This window comes from Cyprinodon tularosa, unplaced genomic scaffold (genome assembly GCF_016077235.1).
Source record: "Cyprinodon tularosa strain WSP-4 unplaced genomic scaffold, ASM1607723v1 ctg239, whole genome shotgun sequence".
Lineage (NCBI taxonomy): Eukaryota > Metazoa > Chordata > Actinopteri > Cyprinodontiformes > Cyprinodontidae > Cyprinodon > Cyprinodon tularosa.
This window is the reverse complement of record NW_024038892.1, coordinates 414278-439587: the sequence shown is the minus strand read 5'-3', so window position 1 is coordinate 439587 and position 25310 is coordinate 414278. Positions and strand designations below refer to the sequence as shown.

The following is a 25310-nucleotide window of genomic DNA, read 5'->3' as shown; positions in this document are numbered from 1 at the left end:
ATACCCAATAAACTGAAAGACATTCTGGAATCCTGGTCCAGAGCAAATTTGAACACTATAAGCGGTTCATTACTTTATCCGAATTTGCAGAATATAATCTAAATGCAATTTGTGTGGTTTTTCAATGAGGAAAAAATGAAATAAAAAGATAGCTTCTGCATTTACTGAATTTTATAACCGTACCATGTTAGTTTAATTACAATATACTGCACTTTGAGCAGACATAACTCTGGTAGCCTGGTGCCGCAGGTGCATTTTTTATTTTCTTTTAACAAGTCTAAAGTTCGAAACAAAGGGTTTCGTAGAACAACGCAGTGTATTCTCATTATCAGTTCGTATTAAATCGTACGAAAAGTTATGCACAGTATTTCGAACGTTTTTGATGTTTTTTTCGTCGTATTTTGTCGTATTTTTACGTCTTGCCTCGAGACAAGATATCCTTGCGCATCTTACGCACCATTCAATAACATACAATTTAACATACAATTAACCCTGACCCTAAACCTAACCCTAAGATACAAAACAGCAAGCAACCTTGTGAGAGACATCATGAAGTAATTATTGCACTGTCCGTCCCAGTTTTACGTCCGTCTGCGGATCTGCTTTTTTCGTCTCTCTGGCTGCGCATGCACACTGACATGTTTTTTCGAGGAAAAACGTTGAAAACGTACGAAATACTGTGCATAATTTTTCATATGATTTCATACGAACTGATAATGAGAATATGTTGAACAACAACATAGAAGATAAGCGCTCTTATACCTCCGCGATGATGTTCTCATCCGTCACGGGCTCTTACACCGGAGTGCTATCATCACTTTCGATCCACTTATTAATTATTTTTGCACATGTTTACATTCATAAAATGGCCAAAAATGAACACTGTAAGCAGATTTCTTGATTACCATAAACAAATGATTTAAACAGCGTTTGTATAGAAATTATTCTGTCCCAAGCCTTTTGAACACTATAAGCGGTAGATCACTATATCCATGACCATTCCACTGTATTAGTGGATTTGAAATGATTATTCTTTGAAGTGACACACATGTGGCATTGCTACCTATGGATTGCAGAAGATAAACATCAGGCTTTTGGTGGCTCCATATGACAGGTGCTCTTTTTCCAACCTGAGCACCAGCCCCAAAAATGTCTATGTACGCCACTGGGTATGGTACATTTCTATATGAACTTCCGTTATTTTTTGTTGCTTTTTTTTTGTTTTGTTTTGTTTTTTATTTAAAAGACACCTTAAAGAATCAAATTTCATTTTTTTTCGTTTAATCCCTAATTTTAACTGATTTATTTTTCACAGATCAGATTACCTCTTAATTAAATCAAAATGGGACCCCAAAACCAACCCAATTAACTCTAAGAGATAATCTGCAGGTGGAGTAATAATAAATGTTTTGACTAGTGTTGATTTGTAACGGTTCAAAGTCTACGAAAATTATGTATTTCCTGTTACGTTAAAAGTGTGACTTCCCGATGACGCCCTCAGAGCAGAACAAGAGGAAGTCTCCGCCAGCATAATCATTCTGCGTCTTCTTCCAGTCTGGTAGGTCCTAATCTGTTATATTTGGCTTTCAACATGTTAGAAAGTGTCATTCTCCGTTTCTGTAATGTTTATGATGACCGCTGAACTGAACCTGATGTCGTTAATTGCAGCAGGTTCAGATCCTCTCTACTGACCTCAGATGAACTAAAGAAGCTGTTGACAGCTTCAACATGCCTACTTTTTTTTTTTTTTTTTATAAAACTGCGTCTAAGTTGTGATTCATTTTTCGTTCTAACGCAAGATACCAGGAAACGGGTTGTTGCGTATTGTATGTATATGCCGTGTTTTTTTTAATGCTCTGTCGTTACTTCTAAATATATGATGGGTTCATGGGCGGTTTTAGCCCCTGTACTGAAGAAATAATACTTAGAATACATTTTAATGATGATAAGCGCTGGAACAGACATGGTTACTGAGAGGTCTTAGGCCTATGTTTTACTAATAATTTAAAAACAATAAGATGATAGCTTCAGTGGTATTGAGATAGGATCCCAGTTTTCATCTGCTAAATGGCTTTTTTCAACAACAAAAAAATACTCTAATTTTTACAGCTGAATTTATCTTTTTTTCTTGAGTTCTAATTCAGATTTTATAGAAAATGGTAATTTTAACTTAAATTAAGTAAAAAAAATATTTAAAATTCCTAAAGTAGAATTTTATTAAAGGGGAACGACGGTGTTGTGCGAAATTATGTTTCCCTGTGAAAACCTGTTCCCCCTGTGTCGGGAGCGCGCATTGCAGCCAGAGAGGCGCTCCTGATCATTTTTCGGTAAAAACAGCTATAATCATGTCAACTTTGTAACATTCAGTTTAATCGGTTGCTCTTTTTACAAATTTGTAAAATAAATACATTAACGAGGTCTTCTTACGCTGTTTTGTGTTGTTTTTTAAACGCCAAGAGAATCGGTATTTCTCCAACTTCTGTCTCTTCAGCCTGACAGAAATAAACGTCAGTCACCAAACACAACAACACGTAGTGTATTTTAAATTTTTCATTGCTGATATAAGAGGATGGAAACTGGCTGATAGCAGGGTACACAAATTAAGACGTACTGCGAAGATGAGAGTAGAATTTCTGGTTAATCCCCTTCTGATGTAAAACATGACAGATTACTGGATTAAGGACATTTATAGTATACCACATCACACATATCAATTTTAGAGAAATTGGAAACAGTTGCTCTTTATTTCCCAAAGATGTGGGAGGAGGAGAGGAGATAATGGATGTTTCAGCTGCCTGAAATAATCTGTTCATCCTCCATGGGAAGAAGTAAATGTACCTGCAAGTCTTTAACTGTGCTTATTCCTCTCATCATCAACAACAAATCCTGTGGATTTGGTCATATTTACTCTTTATTTACAAAAATTAAAAGAGGGGGGTGGGGAGATGAAGAAATTCATTCTTCATTTACCTGCAAGTCACATTTTGAGTATGTTTGGCTCAACCTCCATGAACATAATCAAAGTAAATATCGATCCAGGCTCACAAATGAGCACCTTGCTATGTGCTTGAGAATGGCTTTGTTGCCAATCAAGCCCAGTTTTAAAAAACCTTGAAGGGCAACATAAAGCCCACTTCTCTCATTAAGCTATAAAATGAAAAATACATAAACAGTCAGTACAGGTGTGTATAAAATATGTGAATCAGGAAATTGTCTATATACCAAACTGTTCTATTTTATATATATATATATATATATATATATATATATATATATATATATATATAAACCTCATTTTATTTCAGTGTTAAATTCTGTTTAAAGTAACAGATCATTAAAAAGGTCTCCTGACCTTTACTGGTCGATGATTTTCTTTATTCGGACCCTTATTTTTAATTGGTTACCCCTGCTGTACAGGAACGTCTTTGTGACTGGCTGCATGCAGCTGGTGTCAACGTTTTCCTCTGTGGTTGATATGCATTACTGACTTATCACCACATCTTCCTCTACAAATCTCTTCATCGTTTACATGTGGTATGATGTGCTCAAACAGCTCAATCAATATTAAAGGGAAATTCCATCTTCAGTTTTTTTACCTCATCGACACCCAGTGGCGAGTATAATACGTCCAGCAGCCTTACAATGTTTCATAGAAGCTTCTTTACATACTTTATTGATTATTATAAGTAGTAATATTTAATATTACTTTATCTTTTTTATTTTAGTTTTTAAAATACCCAAATGTGTACTGGTCTATTAATTAAATTTTACTCATATTAAGGGCTGAAACAATTAATCGAATTAATCATTCCAAAAACCTAAAAAAACAAACCACTGGACTTTGTTTTCTAAGTTTGAAGATGTTTTGCTTCCCATCCAATTCAAAATGCCAGAATAAGCATTGAGTTCCAAGTTTTATAGAGTAGCTCAAACCTTGTTTTGGCTTAGAAAACATGCAAATTGGACCCAAAGAACAGGTCCACCCTTTAGGAATGGGGAGTCAATTGAGATCTTTGTTAGCCTGCAATACCCGATACTGGCCTATGCCTCTGAAAAGAGAGTCGTTAGGGGCACTGTTGGCCTGTGTGAGCAGGCGAGATGTTTTGGTCCTCTGCATGGCGATAGGGGTTGAGATGATAGCAGGAAGGAGTTTGAGGTTAGAGCTGAAACCCGAGTCCACCCCCTCTGTTTAAGGTTTTTTTTCTCTCTTAAAGCTACAGTGTGTAATAATTACAGGGATATACAGTCAGAAATGTAATATATTATACATAACTATGTTTTTTATCATTATCTACGAGCTCAGCCTCTTAACCTTAATATTTGCGTTGCCTTAGAATTCCTTATTTATAATTACATAGGAGCGGGTCTCGCAGCCATGGAGGCAGACATCTTTGCGCTACGGCAGCGCAGAGCCAACAAACTAGCGATTGCGAGATCGCCCATTACGGGTATATTTATTATCTTAAGTCTACATGAAATCTATACCCTACACAGACTAATGAAATACTGTCTGTAAAATTATCTATGTAAACAAACCTCATCACTTGAGAAGGTAGGTGATGAGGACGTCGTGGAAGACATTTTGTCCCGTAACGCTCGCCGTACTGTTGGGGGGGGAGAAGCGGTGGGGGGGAGATGTTCATGTTGCTGCGGTCTGCAGTCTGGACGTTAGATGTCGCTGAAAATTACACACTGTAGCTTTAACATAAATGGCGTCCTTCACATCCCTTTCCCTGTCGTACCTCTTAAAGACATAAGAGCTAAAACAGCAGACACAAATGGTTCACTGGCACTGGACCATTTGGACTTTTATAACAAAAATCTTACTGAATTATAATAATCCAATTAGCTCAAAATTAAACTGGCTGAGCTTAATTTAAATTCATACAATCATATCCAAAATAATTACATTAGCTTTTGTGTTAAGCATACAACAGTAATTGTCCTTAAGATCTGATACGCCATCTGTCAACATATGAGCAAGATATTTTACTCAATTCAAGACAGTCAGTAAGATGCCACGGACTAAAACGACACTATTTGATGGGTTGGATTTAACAAACACAGTACACAAATAAAGGAGCTGCTGAAAATCAGCTGAACTTAGAGGTCAACATATATGAAGTGGTTTAGTAAGGCAAGGCAGGCAAGGCAAATTTATTTGTATGGCACAATTCAGTACAAAGACAATGCAAAGTGCTTTACATGATTAAAATATAGGAAAATAAAACAGAATCAAAGCAAGTAGGAAAAAAATGCAGAAACAAAAAAGAACATTAAAAACTGTTGGACTAAAGAAATAAAAAAGTTGAACTAATAATGTTTCAGTTGAACTGTTTAACTAGAACAGTCGAAGGCAATCCTAAACAAATGTGTTTTTAGTCTTGATTTAAAGGAACCCAGACTTTCCGCACTTTTACAGTTTTCTGGAAGTTTGTTCCAGATAAGTGGAGCATAGGAACTAAATGCTGCTTCTCCATGTTTAGTTCTGGTTCTAGGTATGCAGAGCAGGCTGGAGCCAGAAGACCTGAGTGGTCTGGATGGTTGATACACTGATAGCAAGTCTGTGATGTATTTAGGTACTAAGCCATTCAGAGATTTATAGACTAACAGAAGTATTTTAAAGTCTATTCTCTGAGATACAGGGAGCCAGTGTAAGGACTTTGGAACTGGGGTGATGTGCTCTACTTTCTTAGTCTTAGTGAGGACACGGGCAGCAGTGCTCTGGATCAGCTGCAGCTGTCTGATCCACTTTTTAGGCAGACCTGTTAAAACATCATTGCAGTAATCAATTCGACTAAAAATAAACACATGGATTAGTTTTTTTTCAGATCATGCTGAGACATTAGTACTTTATTCCTGGAAATGCCAAGTCTAAAAATCTAACAGGTTTTGGTTTCTGTTATTCTTTTGTAGATCTTAATACTATTGCCTGTTCTTGTTCAGGAGTAGCAACCTTTATACCTTGATGTCTGATTGTTTTTGTTAAACTTCTTTCTCATTTACATTTTCTGGCCTCATTTTCCAGATAGTGCTTATTGTCACTGGATTACAGTACCAGATCCTGCCATGGGTGTTCCTGCTCTTTTTCTATTAAGTAGCCTTTGCTTTGTCTACATTGTTCAAGGTGAGTCCCAATAGGAACACTGAGCATGCACAACCTATCAATTGTTGAAGTGCTTTCAGTCTTCATTCCAATCTTCTCAACTAATTTAATCATTTATTGAAATGTTCCCTAGCCCAACAATGTTCCGCACCCATTGGAGGACCAAACATGAACTTAAAAGATGACTACATCACCCAGGATACATTTGAGGATGGGGCTGTGGTTTATTTTAAATGTAATGTTGGCTATGAATCTGCTGGAGGATCTGGAAAGGTCACATGCACTGCCGGCTCATGGAGTCCTGTGCTGCTGAAATGCGAGAGTAAATATTTCCATCTACAATTATGTAGCAGAGAAACTATTTCACCTACTATACACACACAGAGTGACAATAATACACAGCTTCAAACCATTTTATAGACTGTACCTGCACTAGCTGTACTTTATTCACATATAACACTACATATAACATTTCTATGTAAATATGTGTTCTTCTAAGAGTGTTTAATATGTTCCATAAGTAATTTTAATTGTGGCTACCTAACATATGTGCCTTCTAAGTTGATTATTTTGAGATGTTTCATAATAATATAACCTTTCACGATTAAAAAAGAAAGGCAAACTCCTAATTAAAATGCATTAAAGCTATTTTTCTTCCTTTGTTTTTGTTTCAGAGAAGAGCTGTGGCGCTCCTCCAGAAGTGGAGTTTGGTCAGTATGGGGACACCACGGCTGAGTTTGGTGATACAGTTAAATACGAGTGTAGAAAGGGGTTAGTACTAAAGTCATAACTTTCTATCTACTGAATGTGAGCGATGAAAATATTCTTTTGTATATGTGTGAAAACTAAAACATTACTCTGCTTTATGATTTCAAACTGTTTTAGGTAGGGCTGGATGATACGACCAAAATGTATATATTTTATGTTCAGTTCATACGATATATTTTCCATACCAATATAAAGAAAATAAAAGCTTCAGAAAGACAGCCAAGTATACCCACAACAGAATCCTGTACAATGTATGACTTTTAATATTTTAAAAGTATTTTCTTTAAAAACAAAAAAACAAAACTATATAAAACCCAGAATGTCAGTCAGTGACAAATACACATACTGTAGACTGTGAAGTCTATTGAAATATTGGAGATCTCATATCACTTTTATTGAATAAAATTATATTGTGATATACATTGATATTGAATTATTGTTCATACCTAGTTGTAGTTTTTTTTTCCATTTGTAATAACCAGTCCTACTGTTGAATGATGGGCTTCATGTTTAATCCTTTTAACAAGAATGATTAAAGCAACCTGTGCTAGTCAGCTCGATGCTAGATGGTATCTTCCTGCCATTGTGTTTACATGCACCCAATGCTGTAGAAGAATATTCAGTTAACATTAGTTGTTTTAAAATTCTAATAAGTAATTAAATGTAGCAGATGAGTTAATGTTCGACCCTCTGTTGTTGAACCTAATCTGCAGTATTTTATATTTGCTGTTTCTTCATTTTCTCTTTTTTTGTTTAGCAGATAATGGGACTGTTTAAAGGTATACTATGCAACCGGTGTTGAATTTCCAGCAAGGCTCCCCCCAGAGGGCGAAAGTAGTAGTGGTTTCTCCTTCAAGCCAGGCACGGTTGTTTTGAGCTTAGCAGACAGGCGAACGCAACGAATGACTAACACAGTGAAACTATGAACATGCACACAGAGAGAGAGAAACCATTCCAATGTTGCTTACAATCGCATCAGCAGAAACGCGAGAAACGACTCCTCTCTCTGTCTGAAGCCCTTTTCCTCTTTCTTGCCTGCCATGATAACTGCACAAAGATCGCCACTGTGCTAGCAACGAGCATGCTTTTAACTGGGGGCGTGTAGCATTTCTCGCCGTAAAGCAAGACCGACTCCGCGAGACTTCTGAGCCTGTGGGTGCGGGCCGAGGGCTCCTGCAATTGCAAGTGCGGTATTTCCCCCACAGACCACCAGGGCGGCCGAGAATACCTTTGTTCAACCTGAAATGACTCATTTAATCATCCAAAACGTTATGGAACACATTAATTAACTGAAAAATGTTGCATAGTGTGCCTTTAACTAGTTATTTATTGGAATGTCTCACAGTGAATTAGTACACTTTTTAAGGCCTTAGAGGTTAAAATCAAAGTGGATGTTCATCCTGTTTGCTAGTCTGTCAGTGCTGTTGAAGGGCTTTTCTGAGTTTCATTCGCTTTCTTTGTATTTTCCACCAACTAATTAGTTACAACTTAGTTGGGAATCCAGTTTTAAGGTGTGAAGACCAGGGATGGGCAGGCAGACCACCAACTTGTGAAGGTAGGTCACCTTTATGTTGAGTTCATCTTATATGAAATTGAAATTAATTGAAATGTGTTTCAGGTCTTACAGAAATGATTTTCCTTTGCAGTGATTCGATGTGTTACACCAGATGGAGTTGTAAATGGTACATTTACACCACTGGAAGAAAACTATGAATACAACAGTGTTGTGAAGTATGACTGCAACAAAGATTTTGTGCGCAATGGATCAAGTGAGTTAGTCTGCTCTGAAGATGGGAAATTCCATCCTGACCCTCCAACCTGTGTCTGTAAGTGTTCTGCTGTTTTTAGTCTCAGATCCGTTACCATAATTATGATTACTGTTGTTACAGTAATGTTTTCCTTTCCATTTACTTTAAGGGGTTGAATGTGAGGATCCTGTAATTACACATGCTGTCTACGTACGAGGTTCTCGTCCTCCACACAGATACAAGGCCAGCGTGACATACAGCTGTGAAAATGGATACAATTTACATGGATCGTCTACCATAACCTGCACCATAGACAGTCAGTGGTCTCCAGCGTTACCAAGCTGCATAAGTAAGTCGAGCATCGGAAATGCTTACGAGAATCTCACAAAGTTAAACACACTCATCAGTCTTTTGTATATGTTGTATTATATCTTTTAATATTGAAGAAACTATAAACCGATCTGAACTACAGTAGTCAGTGTACAGCTAGTATAATAGCTTAAATTTCCCGTCTCCTAAAATCACCTTAACACACATGCAATAATCTTTAAAATGCTAGAAAAGCTTGGCACATGGGCGGTATGATTTAGGTGTTGCACATTTTTTACTTCTTTGTAGGCTATTGAGTACATTTTTATTCCATTATTGTTCTAAGCAAAGAACACATTTTTTAAATGGAAATTTAAAACAATACAGTCTAAGAAACATTTGAGAAATGTTTTAATACAAAAAAGGTTTGAAGGGTAATTCATGTTTTCACTTTTTGTGTTGCCTCTTTTTTTATTTTTGTTTTTACAATTTTTACAGATTTTAAAATTTCTAATATTTTTTTTTTTTTAACATATTTTATAGATATTCTTTTTCAAATATAGATGCTTTTTTCAGATTAAGTTGCCTTTAAAGATCACTTTCTCTTCGTTTTGGAGGTTGGCCTTTCCTCTGGATTGAGGATCATTCCTGTTGTTCTGCATAGATGTCAGCAACAACATTGTTTTGGTCAATGTTCATGTCAAGAGCAAAGTTTGTGTTGGGCTTAAAAAAAATATGCAAAAAAACTACTGAAAAAATAATTTGAAAAAATAAATTTGAAAGAATAAAATTTAAAAAAAATATTTTCAATATATTTTTGTAAAGTTTTAAACTGTGAAATTGTGATATTAAATTAAATAATTTGAAACGAATTAGAAAAAAAAATCTGAAAAAAGCCCCAGCAATGTTATTCTCAACATTTTTTGATTAAAACATTTTTCAGTTGCATTTCTGGATTGCGTTTCTATTATATAAATAAGTTTACGAAATTGTATTTTTTAAAAAGTTTCTATTCACAAAAAAGTATTTTTTTTTGTTTTCAAGAATAATAGAACAAAAATGACTCCACAGCAGTCATTTAATTTTTAATTATTGGATTTTCAGAGGGCCCCGCTGTCTGTTAATGACATAAGAGGTGCATTTCAAAGTTTTGAGCTTTGCTGTTAGTGTGGTGTGATAGTATACAGTATTTAATACTGTCATGTAGACAGTGTTGGGCACGTTACTTTGAAAAAGTAATTAGTTATAGTTACTAGTTACTTCTCCCAAAAAGTAACTGAGTTACTAACTGAGTTACTCCACAATAAAAGTAACTAGTTACTAGTAAAAGTAACTATTGCGTTACTTTTGAGTTTCTCGCCCCCGTAAACCTCACCACCCAGCCCCCACCTTCTCGCCGTGTGTTTCCAAAGCCAGCTGAATAGAGCGGACGACAAAGACAAGAACCTGCAGAGAGTTTAGCATTTATTGCAACTCAACGTAAATGACATCAGGGGGGAACGCCATGTGAAGTTTTATAACAGGACATTCAGATCCGGTGAGTATATGAAATTAATAACTGGGGATGTCTAATTCTGAAATCCTGTGTGTTTGGGTTTTTATAGATACTGCAACATCTATCTATCTATCTATCTATCTATCTATCTATCTATCTATCTATCTATCTATCTATCTATCTATCTATCTATCTATCTATCTATCTATCTATCTATCTATCTATCTATCTATCTATCTATCTATCTATCTATCTATCTATCTATCTATCTATCTATCTATCTATCTATCTATCTATCTATCTATCTATCTATCTATCTATCTATCTATCTATCTATCTATCTATCTATCTATCTATCTATCTATCTATCTATCTATCTATCTATCTATCTATCTATCTATCTATCTATCTATCTATCTATCTATCTATCTATCTATCTATCTATCTATCTATCTATCTATCTATCTATCTATCTATCTATCTATCTATCTATCTATCTATCTATCTATCTATCTATCTATCTATCTATCTATCTATCTATCTATCTATCTATCTATCTATCTATCTATCTATCTATCTATCTATCTATCTATCTATCTATCTATCTATCTATCTATCTATCTATCTATCTATCTATCTATCTATCTATCTATCTATCTATCTATCTATCTATCTATCTATCTATCTATCTATCTATCTATCTATCTATCTATCTATCTATCTATCTATCTATCTATCTATCTATCTATCTATCTATCTATCTATCTATCTATCTATCTATCTATCTATCTATCTATCTATCTATCTATCTATCTATCTATCTATCTATCTATCTATCTATCTAGATGTATACTCTGTGTGTGACATAAAATATGGATCTCCATCCCTGCCACAAAGGCCATCAAATATTGTTTAAAATAAAAAAACAGTAAGTTGAGAAGGCAGAGTATCCATCCATCCATCCATCCATCCATCCATCCATCCATCCATCCATCCATCCATCCATCCATCCATCCATCCATCCATTCATCCATCCATCCAACCATCCATCCAGATTTCTCCCTTTCTCCATATAGGCTATCATTTCTGGCTGTTGTCAGATTCATTTGATCGTTCACGCTCTCCATAGTTCTCCTGTGGCGCGAGCACAGGGCGACTGTTGCGCGCATTTAGCGAGCATGCGCGTTTCCTGTCGCTTGCGCGGTGACTCTTGCCGCCTGCGCTGTGTGGAGATGCAGAGGAAACCGTTATGTGATGGGGAAACGCAGCTCTACGTAACACCGGTATTTCCATGTGGAAAACGCTGTTTTGCTGCTGGAGTCATCCTCACTCTCCATCTCTCTGTGTGTGCTGTACGTTAACACCCGCCAGCAGAAACACCCACCTATTCAACTGACAGACGGAATCTCACTATTCATCAGCCATTCTCATCCTCCCCTCTCAGGACAAGGCGTGCACCTCTGGATGACCTAAAATAAATCTTTAATATCTCTTAAACAAAAGTAGCACAAACAATATTTTTTTCTGCACTAACGTTGCACTAACCATTCAGTCTATTTGCAGAGTTTTTTGACGTGGGTGGGGTGTCAGCTTCACGCAGCTGCGCACGAGTCCTATCATGAAAAAAGGTTCATTGTGCGACCTGAGTAACGCGCAGTAACGGGGTGCCTGCAATGGTAACTGCGTTATAGTTACAGTCAAAGTAATTAGTTAGATTACTCGTTACTAAAACAAGGTAACGGCGTTAGTAACGCCGTTACTTTCAACGCCGTTAGTCCCATCACTGCATGTAGATGTATTAACAGAAACTTAACAGTTTGCCTCTGTCGAGGTATTGTGGTCATGTGCAGATCGATTTGCTTTATTTAGCAACGTTTGGTCTCAAGTGTGACCTTTTTTCTCTGTGGTGCAACAAAAAAGAAATCAGAGGTCGAACAACAAAAGGATTTCAAAGGTTGAAGGTTTTCCTGTGGCATATTGGTATTGTCAGACTATTTCTACCAGGATGTGTCCAGTTTAAACCATTATAATAAAAAAAGAAACCTGCATATTTCTGAAATGCTAAAATAACAAGAAAACAACATAAACCCTCTTTTAAGATTCTTCTCAGGCTGACGGAGCATGTGCTGCAGTTGTTACAGTGTGGCTCCAACGAAATTCTATATGGGCTTAAAAAAGGTTCTGTCCCTGAAATGAAATATGCTGCGCTTTTTCATTTTTAGGAATTTCATCTTTACTGAGGAACATTAGACAGAACTCTTAATTTATGAAGTTGTGTTTTTTTATAGTTCTTAAAGTGAGGAATGGTAGCCTAAAGGTTAAAGGAGGGCGTTTTTTGTTTTTTTTCCCCCCAGGATATTTGGTGAAATGATGATAATATCTTTAATTCAATTCTGCTTTTTTAGAAACTGAAGTGTCGACTGCACCTCCTTCCAACACCACAACAGCTGCTCCTTCTACTACTACTACCAGTAGTACTACTACTACTACTACTCCTACTCCTACTCCTACTACTACTACTACTACTACTACTACTACTGGCACCACTACTGCTACTACTGCCACCAAAACATCCCCTGCAGGTACAAAGCTTGTCAAATTACAGGTTCCTATTGAATGTTCATCCAAATATGTAACTTTTGGGTTTTGATATAGGTATGAGAATGTATTTTTGGAGCTACGATCTCTGCTTAAATTAAGAAAAAAACAACAGAAGTGTAATCAGGTGTGCTATTATGACAACTGAAAGGGGAAGAAATCATTTAATTAAATTCCTGTAGACAAAAAGTAAATTTTATTTCCTTAAAGTTGAGGTTTAAGATTTGGGTTAGAGGGTTTTAGCTATATTTAAAAAGGGCCAAGTCTACTTTTTAAGATCTCTTTTTTTATCTTTTATTTTTTTGCTCATTTATCTTCTTGTGGCTCTAAGTAAATAGGGTTCCCATCTGGCTCTCTTATTGATAAAATAATTGATGATTTCTTCTTGCTTTTACAAGTCACAAACCAGTGGCGTTGTACTATAAAAGTGCAGTCACTATATGTTACAGCATTTCAACTGTAAGAGCTTTAATGTTGAAGTTTATGCACACAAGAAAAGAAAATGACTTTGGTCGAACATACTCTCAAAGTACACACAGATATAATTGTTCAAACTTAAGACAAAGTTAAATAAAAAATTAAATTTTTTTAATGTAAATATACTGTTGGTTTATTAAATCATCAACCAGTATCAGCTGATGTTAGAAATATAAGATGAGTCTTTAAATACATTTTTATTCTTGTGTCTCTTGTTTCTATTCTTCCTCCTTGCTTTTCCATAGGGAATGGACATTGTCTTTCACCAAGGATTACTGCTCTGATAGGTAAGTTTACCCTCTTTCTTAACCTGTGTGTTCACAATAAACAGATTAAAGCCTAATTAAAATCAGTATGATCCCAGAGGAACAATGTGGCTAAAATACCACAGATTATTGAGAACCTATATTATAGTAATCAATAGATTTTTCCCTTTACTGGTTGTCTTAGTTTTAGACTCACAAATTAATCTTTAATTTTCTTTAGTTTATTGGTTTTTTTTTTTTTTTACTTCTTTGTTTACACAGCAGTTGTGTAGAATTCACAAACAGTAATGTAGATAGATACCTAAATATAACTGAGGAGGTGAAGGGACACACTTTTGGACTTGGATTTGCTGTAATTTTTTTTTTTTTTTTTTTTTTTTGGAACATCATTGAATGGCAAACACTATATGATTTTGAATTTTTATAATCAAGTTTCTTCATCTTGGTGAAGCTTTCACATTTGACCTGTTTTCTTTTTCTTTTTCCAAAAAGCTTTTGTTTAATCAGTCCCAGTTCTGTTCAAACTGAATCATTCCAAGGGATCATATTAAGTGTTTGCATTTTTTAAATAGATTTAGACCATCTCTTGCAAAAAGTTGATCTTTTTTAAATGTATTTAATACGTCTAAAGCTATTTATTAAATCTGCAAGTAAAACACTTTTCAATCTAAAGACTACCTGGGATACTTTTGGGGTACTGAGACTCTTTCAGAAAAATCATCTTAAAACTTCTGATTATTTTCCCCCTCAACATAGCTATCTTAACTGTCCTCATCTTCATCACCATTGTCCTATTCTTCATCTACAGAAGGCAACGGTAAATCTTTTTTTTTCTGATCATTGGACTCTGCTTCATTTAAATGTTGGTTGCTTGGCTTTCTTTTTTTTTCTTTTCTCTGTCTGGCCGCTACCAATGAGATTTTGTATCTTTACTGTCTGAGCTTTCCTTGTCTGACCTTTCTCCCTGTTGCATGTTGAAGTTTTTTTTCTCCTTGAAGTAGGAATTTGTATTGCAAGAACCAACAATAGAAATTACAAATGTATTTGGAAAAAATCAGTCACAATTTACCACCTTTAAGACATTGTTCACATGTGCATCATCAGATGAATAGAAGCTGCTTTTAAGCCCAGATATATGTCTTTGCCCATTTCTACACTATCCAAGCCGTCATTGGCTCATGTTTTCTGCCAGCCAGGGAGGGATTTGCCGTTAGGAAATACTAGGCAGTTGCCTAGGGCCCCAAGTTCCTGGGGGCCCCATAAAACTGTGTTTACATGTATGGTTTATACAACTATTCCTTATTTGTGCACCTTAATTATGTTTTTGATAAAGATCCTTTTTCTAAAATGCCATCAGAATGCTTATAATATTAAAGGAATAGTACACCCAAAACATGATTAGCCTTCATTTTCTACTCACCCCCATGCTGAACAACACTCTGGAGTACTTTTTTGATATCTCAAATGCATCTGGAGATCTGGGAGGCTTCTTGCTGTCTGCTGACATTCAAATAATGGAGGTCTATGGTGCCCGAGGCAGAAAGGTCCATAAAAGTCCACAAAAAACGTGTCAATATTCCTCCATACTGCTCGTCCAATGTATTCCAAGTGTCCTGAGTGGGAAGCATCCAGAATTTACTCGAAACGAAGTCATTTAGAATTTTTTTAGAGCATAAACAGTAGTGTATAGGATTTCCTGAAAGCGCGCACATGCGCGTTCACGAGCCTACGGAAGCGGCACACCAAACCAGATGAAAGTGCGCATTCAGCGTCTGCTCTGCCAATAATGCAAGCGTAGAAGAAGAAATGTGCTGTTTACCTGTGCAAAGAAAGAAACAACGAAAGAAAAATGTCTGAGGACTTCAGTGTTGAAGAAGAGCATGAGTTCTTTGCCGAGCTGAATGCGCTGGTTTGGTCTGCCGGCTTCCGTAGCGTCGTGAACGCGCATGTGCGCGCTTTCAGGAAATCCTATACACTACTGTTTATGCTCTAAAAACATTCTAAATGACTTCGTTTCGAGTAAATTCTGGATGCTACCCACTCAGGACACTTGGAATACATTGGACGAGCAGTATGGAGGAATATTGACACGTTTTTTGTGGACTTTTATGGACCTTTCTGTCTCGGGCACCATAGACCTCCATTATTTGAATGTCAGCAGACAGCAAGAAGCCTCCCAGATCTCCAGATGCATTTGAGATATCAAAAAAGTACTCCAGAGTGTTGTTTAGCATGGGGGTGAGTAGAAAATGAAGGCTAATCATGTTTTGGGTGTACTATTCCTTTAAGTCTGTCAAACAGTAAGTCAAACAGACTGCAGCCAAACATAAAAAAAAAAAAAAAAAAAAGGTTTGAAGAGCAGGGTTGCGAACTTAGCTCTTTTGTTGCTATATTTAGTGACTTTTCAGACCCCTTTAGCACCTTTATTAAAAAAAGCCCCTAGTGCCAAATCTAGTGATTATTTTATTATTATAATTTTTTTATTATTAATTTTTTATTTCTTGCTACTGGAGACTTAGGCAAAAAAATAAAAAAAGCAGCAAACTCTGCTCACTACGGAGCCCCTCTGATGACATGGTCAAAAAATTTTTTTTACTGTGGCCACGAAGTAGTATTTCGTGCACACAAAGTAGCCACTCAATAAGTATAATGTGCGCACGAAATACTACTTCGTGGCCACGCAATAAGTTTATCGTGCGCACGAAATACTATTTCGTGGCCACGCAATAAGTTTAACGTGCGCACGAAATACTTATTAATAATATTTATATCATTCCTGGACAACTGGGTAAGCAAATCGAGCGCGCCTTCTCTAAGGTCTAAGGCGCGCTCGATTTGCTTACCCAGTCGGTCTCCGCCAGTCACGTGACATTTGTTGCTAAGACGCTATTTTAGGTGGAAACGGCGTAGTGTAAACAACCGCAGCATAGCTAAACGAAGGACTAAAGGCCCGTTTACATAGCAGCCTGTCCAAGATAAGTCATTACAGTTAACATAAGCCTGAAAACAGGGGCGGATTTATTGATATTATTAATAAGTATTTCGTGCGCACGTTAAACTTATTGCGTGGCCACGAAATAGTATTTCGTGCGCACGTTAAACTTATTGCGTGGCCACGAAGTAGTATTTCGTGCGCACGTTATACTTATAGCGTGGCCGCGAAATACTACTTTGTGCGCACGAAATACTACTTTGTGGCCACAATTAAACATTTTTTTTGACCATGTCATAAGAGGGGCTCCGTAGCTCTCCAGGGCAAGTGAATTTGTAAGCCCGCCTCCTGCTCTCTTCTATCTTTTCTGCTTTCAGCTATTATTTCATTCAAATGAAAAATTGAGAACAGATAAGCAGATCATGGCTTGTCTACAATGAAAGGAAGGACTGTTATTTACTTTTGCCATCGCCTTTTTGGAAACACAGGAAGGAGCAATCGGCTAAGTGTGCGTAGTGCTTGGAAAAAATCTTTAATTCCTTTTGAGACAGCATGAAAAGTCAGCTAGTAGTACAAAACAAAGAGGAAAACAACAAGAAAAGGGACAAGAAGAGAGGGACAAAACGTAGAACAAATTATGTATGTCCATTCTATTAAAATTTCTGTATCTGTATAATGGATCTGTCTTCTGAATTCAGAGGACCCCCTTCCTGTCTTTGCCTAGGGCCCCAAATTTGTGAAATCCGCCCCTGCAGCCAGTAACTATATTTGGGAATTAGTTAATAAACAGCCCTTTTCTTACATTTTTATCTTGTGATCTATTTCATTTTTCTAAGATAAAACAGAACGTTAATGTAGATATTTTTATGAACACATTGATTTCTTTGGACCAGCATGAGTAGATAAACACCAAAAGACGATAAAACTCAAAGAATCACTAGATGCATTTGGAAAATGGGCCTCAAGCGGCTTAGATTCTGAGCTTAGGTTGCAATCCCCCTAAATTTAGGAAGGTCTTTACAGACTATATACGTAAAAAGAGAAGAAGCATCATCCAACGCAAACTGAAGAAAGAATTGCAGAAAAGATAAAATAGGTGAAGAAAAGGAAGATGGTTTATCAGATTTAAAAGACAGCATAAGAAAAAATTAACTGGAAGAAGAAGAAAAAGAAATAAAGATTGATAAAAAAAAAAAAAAAAGACTAAGATTTTGACCTAAAAGACTTAATTCTATAATTTTTAAAATGTTAAGGCAAAAATGTGTCAATTGAGATTTTGGTGTCTGTTTGTATTCAAAATTAGAACCTAATTTTTATTTTTTGTATACTTAAAGGCATATAAATGAATTTGTTACCTTTTTTTTTTTTGCTTTCATCTGCTTTTCTGTCATTCTGGGATAACACCACGTGTCTTTTAGGCAAACATTCTTTGCTTAAGCACTTGGCACATTGTTTACTAAATTATAGATTTAATTGATAGGTGGAATAGTTTTTCTTTAATGTGGATGACAATTTATTTTCCCTGTTCCTTTTGTCTTTAGTAAGCGCCACTGTCCTGCTTCAAAACTCCAGTTGGTAAACGTGTCATCTTGAGGAGAGGATCATCTCTGGACTAGTCTGTGAATCCACATGCTTCAAGAGAGAAGTGTGGAAATCAGCTTCTGCCGGGCAGCCATTCTGTGATTCAGACACTTGACATTTATTCTCTCTCAATGCTTCAAACAACCTGTCTGATTAGCCATAGTAATTTACAGTGTTTACATAGATTCATATCCCTTTTTTTTTTACTTTATATCTCTTCCTAAATTGCAGCTTATCTTAAAATAGTGGGAGAAACAAAAACATTGTCTTGTGAAAATAGTGCATCTTTTAGTGCTTAATTAACAAACATCATGTCTGCCTAGAAGGTTTTGACCTGTTGAATTTGACAAATAAAGCCCTAGTGGATTAAACCCCTTAATCTTAGTGTTCCATATTTATGAACTAGACAATAGCTTCTCTTGAAAAGTTCTGAAATTATTTCCTAACAAAGCGCATATCATTCAATATATGCATCAATGCAAAAACAAAACAAAAAAAACCAAATCTTTATTCGTAGTATGTTAAATAGTTTTGTATGTTTAACTTTTATTTATCAACTTTGTTAATCCCAAAGAAGAAAAAAAATGCTGTTTATACTTTATATGTTTTTTTTTCAATGAGTTTTTGTAGATGCTGATTGCTGTGGGAAGGAAGGATCTTCTATAGCGTTCTGATTTACAGCAGCCTCTGACTGAACACACTCTGTTGTATGAAAGGCCAATAAAGGCTATTCTCGGGGTTGACCATGATAGTTTTCACTTTACCACATAGTACGAGGAATAGCATCTTCTTTTTATAATTAAGCCTTCAGTATTGAATGGGATCAAATTGAAATAGATTTATTAAAGCTTATTTCAAAGATGTTTGCACTTCATGATTATTAAAATGATCATGTTAATATTTATATTTTTATGGAGACAATTGTAAAACTGTAGAATTTCTTACTTCTATTGAAATGATATTACACAACATCCTATGCAAGTATTTTATGCATCTTGATGGATTGATAGATGTTGGATGATGGATAGCTGTTTTCCTTTAATAAATGAAATCCTATATAAGCAGTGTTGGATTTATGTTTTCAAATTTTTTTTTTTCACTCAGATTGTCTTCGTCTCATTAACAATCATTAACTGCTGCCCAGTTCTTTCCTAGCCTCGTGAGACAATCCTGATCTCACGAGCTTTCAAGGTTTCACTCGCTAATCAGTCTGGAGACTCTCCGTTGAAGAAAATTTGGAGCCGTTCGTCAAACGAACGTCCAATCAGCGTTGGCTTTGAGGCGGGTTGTGGTGTGACGCAACGAGAAGCACGACACTTCAGCCGATGAAACTAGCGTTAGTGTGGCTATCGAGCAAGTTTTATTGGAATTACAGAGTATTTCTTCGCTGAAAGAAGAGCAAAACACTGCTCTGGAGGCTTTTCTCAGAGGAAAATATGTTTTTGCTCTTCTCCCGACTGGTTTCGGCAAGAGTAGCCTGGCTTGTGGTTGTGTTTTCGTCGTCGGTCTGTCAGTACGTCAAATGCTTCGTTGATCTGATTGGTTTATTTGGCCCGTCTATCACCAACATAGGCCAATCAGCTAACCAGTATTTTCGCCCCTTCCCAAAATTACTGCAATGGAAGGATATGCTGAGCAAATCCATCTGGCGGAGTCAGGTTAGTTCTTTCCAGCAACCTGGTATAGGTCTTTCTGAAGAAGCTGAGAAGTGGGATAAGCATGTAACTGTGACTGTTACACAATATTTAGCCATGATAGCCTGGGATCCATAAATGCTATTCTAAAATAGTAAATGCTATCATAACATAGATTTGGTAGGGGGAAATGATCAGCTTCAGAGAACACTAAAGACATCAGCTAACATAACTGAAGATTTGGAGTATGTACCATGAACAATACACCTTAACTCCAAAAATCATTATTACTTATAAATAACGTTTTGTAAATTAAAACCAATATGGATTTTATTTGTCCACTGCATTTTGTTTTGTAGCAATATTTTTTTTTTATAAAATAAACATCTGAACCCTGGACTGGTTACATGACTGACTGATCTGTTTTGCTTTGTGAGGACCCAACTGAAAAATTAAACAAGATTTTATCAACCAAAAAGTAAGTTTTGATTATGTATTTGAGTTCACCTTCAGCTTTGACCCACATAAAACCAAGCAGAGGAACAGACTGGATGTAAAGAACAGCCTGGAATCAGCTGTTTTTCACACTGAGCTACCAGAGCTCATCAAAGCAGCTCAAGCATCTTGATGAAAACAAAGCAAAATGAATTAAGTCAGTCTGACTAAAATGTCTGTCTGTTTAGTGGTATTACAGGGAAGCTCAATTTTTATAAATAAAGGTTTATGATATGATTTTATTTTGTATTTATTTAAATTCTTTACCAACTTCCAGGCAACATACTAATGTTTTTTTTATTTAAGAAGGAAAGTATAAATAATATTACAAAAAAATGCTCAAATGAAAAGATTAAGTAAAATAGTCTTTATTTCAGTTATTGTAAATTCTACTTTTGGACAATCATCAATACTTTTGACTGAGAGGGGGACTCATGGTATGAAAAATTGCAAAAAGGGGAACACGAGTCAAAAAAAGGTTGGGAGACACTGATCTAGAAGAATATATGGTAACTTTACCGCTGTAATAAACCTGTTACTGTTCTGCATTTGGCAGCATCCCCCTCTAGCCACCGCCTTTCTTTTTTGTCTCTCTCCCTCCCTGCGCCGCTTTTCCTTTTACTACGTTCGTAGGCCGAGTCCATTGCTTCTTATCCTCACTTGCACCGCTCGCTAGCCTTCCTCCACCCTCTGCTGTCTGTGTCCCTCCTCAAATGCTACTGGCCAAAGTGGCCTGGTCTGTCCCTCTCTCTGACAGGTGTGCCGCTGCTGCACCGGCAGACTTTTAACAACTACAGAGAGAGATAATACTCCCGGTTCTCCCTATGACCAGTCCTGGAGAACATAAAAGAGGGTGGAACAAACAAATACTGCAGAATTGATAATAGAGATAGAATGAAGCAGAATGATTAAAAGGGATCCTTATGTCCTTCAGCAGTCTAAACCAAGGGTCTTCAACGTTTTCCAGACCAAGGACCCCTAAACTGATGGCGAGATGGAGCGGGGACCCCCTTATTATATATATTGCATGAAATTACGTTATATCAAACTGGTCCTACAGTCACTCTATTACAGATGGAGCCATGTAACCAAAATTAATTTCGCCCTGGGATTATTAAAGTATTTCTGATTCTGACTCCTCGTTGATGGTACAGGTGTTGTGAATGAAATGGTGCCCAGCTTGAAAGAGCTCCTGTGTGTCGCTGAATGTGAGCATTGATGACTGAAAGACATCTTCTGCCTCCAATTATCTGTTTACTACAGTGTGTTGAATTCATGTTAATGTGGATTTAAAAACATTTCAATTAGTGGAAAAAACTGCAGGGGGAGTATAAAAAAAGTCTAATCAACCAAAACTTTTGCGACCCCCATGCAGTACCTCCGAGCACCCCCTAGGGGTTGCGGACCCTCCGTTGAAGACCTCTGGTCTAAACATATAGCACTAATAATGTAGAAAACAGCTCAGGATTACTGTCAGAGCTCAGAAAAGAAGATCCAGTAATTTCAGACAAAAAAGATTTCTCAGAACGTTTTATGAATAACAGAATCAGGCAGACAGTGTCTAAGGCAGGAACCTCTGCAGATGGAGAAAGCAAGTTAGTGATCACGTCTTTCTGGAAGTGGATGATCACAAACGAGTGAGTCACTAACCTGGTCTTATAGTTCTATATAGTCTGAGTCCAGAAGTACAGGATTGTTCCTGCCGGCTGGCTGCCAAAACGGCGCAGCAGTTGCCGCACATAGTGTCCCAGAAGCAGGTGTATTGGAGGTCAGAGGACAAGCAGGAGATTAGAACCAAGCAGAGGGATGTAGGCAGGATAGTCCAGAGGGTGAAGCCAAAGCTAATGTCAGAGATGTGTTAGGTTTTCAGAGCCAGGAGGTCAGATATCCGGTGAAGCACTAAGACGGAGTCAGGTAACAGTTCCAGGTTGCGTTCACAATGGGAATGACAGGCTGGACGAGGGCAGGTAGACTCAGTGGCCGGGAAATGGTTTCCTGTCGGTAGACAAGCAGGCACAGATTAGGCAGGAATCCGAGGACAGATCAGGCAAACAGATCAGACAGGAACAGGTGGGCGCAGAGGTCGAGAGGCAGAACGGGTCGGGATCGGGCAGTCAGAAAACATTACAGTAGATTAAATCTCACCAACGGTTTAAAATAATCTGGGACTGATGACTGGTCTGAAGGCTGGTTAAATAGAGACTAATACAGGGGATCAGCTAAGCGGGTAATTAAAACTGGGCAGAGTAAAGCAGGTGTATGAATGGAGTTATCTGACCAGGAATCAGTGCCAACATAATCACAGATTACCTAACTATTTTGGATGAGGTATGAGAAAGGTAGAGCACTATATTGTTCTTTACTGAACAATGTAGTGCAATTATAACCATCACACAATAATATTCAAAAATACTTTATATTAAATAAATACTAAACATCACAGCAGAATTTGACATATTTTTCATTCAACCTCATCCTGGGAGCTTTTTGGATTTATGCTACCAACACCAATCTGAGAAGGAGATCATCCTGGAAAAAAGCAGAAATTTATGACACAGACTATAATTAAATTGTCCTTCACATTTGTGCTGTTAAAAGTAAAAACGGGATCCAGTGGTTTGTATATTAAAAAGCTGTTTTATTCTAAATAGTATGGATTCCGGGTAAATTATGATTTTAAAGTATAATAGAAAATGGGTGGAAATGCCGGAGATATTACATCATTCTCCATGAATAGTCGATTAAATGATTTGCATTGTTCCATTCAAAGGTGGGCAAACTGCCAAAATACCGCCCTTGATGGTTTATAAAGGAGTGTTCCTGTAAAGTAGGCCAGTCTGACTGACAGAACTGTTCCAAACCCAAAATTTCCTGAAATTCATGCTGTGCTCGCGGTCGGATGTTTAGTTCTATTGTTGAGCTCTGTACAAACTGATTGTTGGAAAGCAAAGTTTGTACGGTATTTAAAATGTTAAAGCTGAAGGTTGTCTGGAAATCTTTGTAACATCCTGTTTTCATTTATTTGGTGTGGATATTTATTTAGTCAAATGACCAATGCTGGTGATTTCACTACTTTGTACTTCTGTGCTTGGGCAGTTTTCTACCAGATCTTTGGAGTTAAGAAAAAAAAAGGAGCAGTCTCCAATGTTTTAAACCTTCCATACATTAGTTGAAAACCAATAGGTTCAAAACTTTTTTTAGGCAACTCAACATTTTCTTTGGAGTTATGTGAATGAAATGACAATATCGATCAGCAAAAGGACTGTGAGAGCCATTTGTTTTACTTTTTATTGGCTGGTCTGAACAGGAATAGGAAAGAAATTGTGTCAGATTCCCACTGCACTAGAGGATGAGAAAACTATTTAAAGATAAAACATCTTTCCCTGATCTAAATGAACTCAACAACAGATAAGAAACCAAATTAACTGACCTCTATCAGCCTGAACAGGGTTACAAAGCAATTTATAAAGCTCAAGCACTCTAAGGTTTATGCAGTGTTATTTTTGTTTGATATATATAAAAATGTTCAATGATCAGAATAATAAAAGTTTTGTGGAAGAAAAAAACAAACAAAAACAAATTAAACAGGCAACTGTAAATGTAAACATTTATGTTTACATATTTTTGTACAATTACAATTATTGGTACAGTTTATTGAAAAATACTGAACCAATAAAGGAAATAAACAAATGTTAACTTGTTTGTTTGGTTTTTATTTACAAGAAAAATAAATTTCAGCAAATATAAAAACTAATAGAAAACTTATAGACATAACTTGCAAAGGGATAATCAATTTAAGGCTTTCGGTATAAAGTTGGATGAAAGGTCAGCCTTAGAAATACATATTAAGAAAATAACTGATAAATGCGAAATAGTTATACGTTTTATGAGGTCTATAGATGGGAGTGAGGAGCTGTGAGGAAAACACTGAAGTTCATATATTCAGGTTTAATTCAGATTGAATTTTCTTATGATTGAATTGGTTTTGCATAAATTGGACATTTTTCAGTTTCAAGTATTTAGATTATATACAGGTGTTGAAGGATCAACATAGGAAAGGGAGAAATGGTACTTGAGTTGAAAAGATTACAAATTCTTTCTAGATACTTGTCTCAGGAAAAAGGAAAAAAAATAATTAAATTATTTTGTCTGAACAGCAGATTAAATAATTAAGGATTTTGAATAATCTCAAATAAACATCAGTAAAATAGCTCTTCGAAGATCAGTTTGTTTATGTCTTTTACCTGACATTGAATCCAATCTAAGCAAGGAGAATATTTTAGATCCATGTATGGGTCATCAATATTTAGATAACAAACATTATGGATACCTTAACGTTTATACTGATGTTTCAAAAGATCCAAAAGCGACAGTGACTGTGTTTTTGTTTTTTATTGTTCAAATATTTAATTTTACAACAGCTAACAGATACAGTCATGGAGTTCAAGTCTACTCAGGAGAAATGTTTGAGATCATATTGGCTTTGGAATGGATTAAAGAAATCCATTTATGAAGAAATTAATTTTGCTTCAAATCTAGTTCATCTTTATATTCACTGAAACACAGTCATTTAGACAAAGCATTAGATGTCCCAAGAGAAATTCAGCAGTTCTTATATAGCATTCAAGACATGGTAAATTGTTTGTACTTATAAAGTACCTTTTCAAGTCAACTTTTGTCTTTTTAAACCTTTATTTAATTTGGAAAATCACTATTGAGCTAAAAAATCTTCTTGTCAAGGGAGACCTGGGAATAAGGAAATAAATAAATAAATAAAAAATAAATAAAAATGCAGTTACAAAACGTTAGCATCCTATTCATTGTGAAGAAAACATGAAGACAGAAAAGATTAAATAATTTCTAGGGAAATTTTCTAAATTTGCTAGAAAATGTGATTTTTG

General features: G+C 36.2%; 1 protein-coding gene across 4 annotated transcripts; it reads left to right on the top strand.

The window, feature by feature from the left end:
* The first annotated feature begins 1479 nt into the window (after positions 1-1479).
* On the top strand, positions 1480-19345 carry LOC119785017 (membrane cofactor protein-like). Of its 4 annotated transcripts, none has more exons than XM_038287394.1 (11): positions 1480-1558; positions 6029-6127; positions 6240-6428; positions 6781-6877; positions 8356-8429; positions 8521-8700; positions 8792-8971; positions 12832-13008; positions 13747-13788; positions 14524-14584; positions 18241-19345. In XM_038287394.1, exons 2-11 carry the CDS (start codon positions 6070-6072, stop codon positions 18290-18292), a joined length of 1110 nt encoding a protein of 369 aa, XP_038143322.1. In that variant the 5' UTR covers positions 1480-1558; positions 6029-6069; the 3' UTR covers positions 18293-19345. The 4 variants fall into 4 exon arrangements, with proteins under 4 accessions (XP_038143322.1, XP_038143325.1, XP_038143324.1 ...); XM_038287395.1 differs by having other exon boundaries at positions 1482-1558; positions 6049-6127; XM_038287397.1 differs by lacking the exon at positions 14524-14584.
* The last annotated feature ends 5965 nt before the right edge of the window (positions 19346-25310 follow it).

Bases quoted from the DNA above. Each gene is read 5' to 3' on its own strand.
- LOC119785017 (XM_038287394.1), top strand. From the start codon at position 6,070: ATGGGTGTTCCTGCTCTTTTTCTATTAAGTAGCCTTTGCTTTGTCTAC. The intron at 6,128-6,239 runs GTGAGTCCCAAT...AATGTTCCCTAG, and splicing joins CTTTGTCTACATTGTTCAAG to CCCAACAATGTTCCGCACCC. The intron at 8,972-12,831 runs GTAAGTCGAGCA...CTGCTTTTTTAG, and splicing joins AGCGTTACCAAGCTGCATAA to AAACTGAAGTGTCGACTGCA.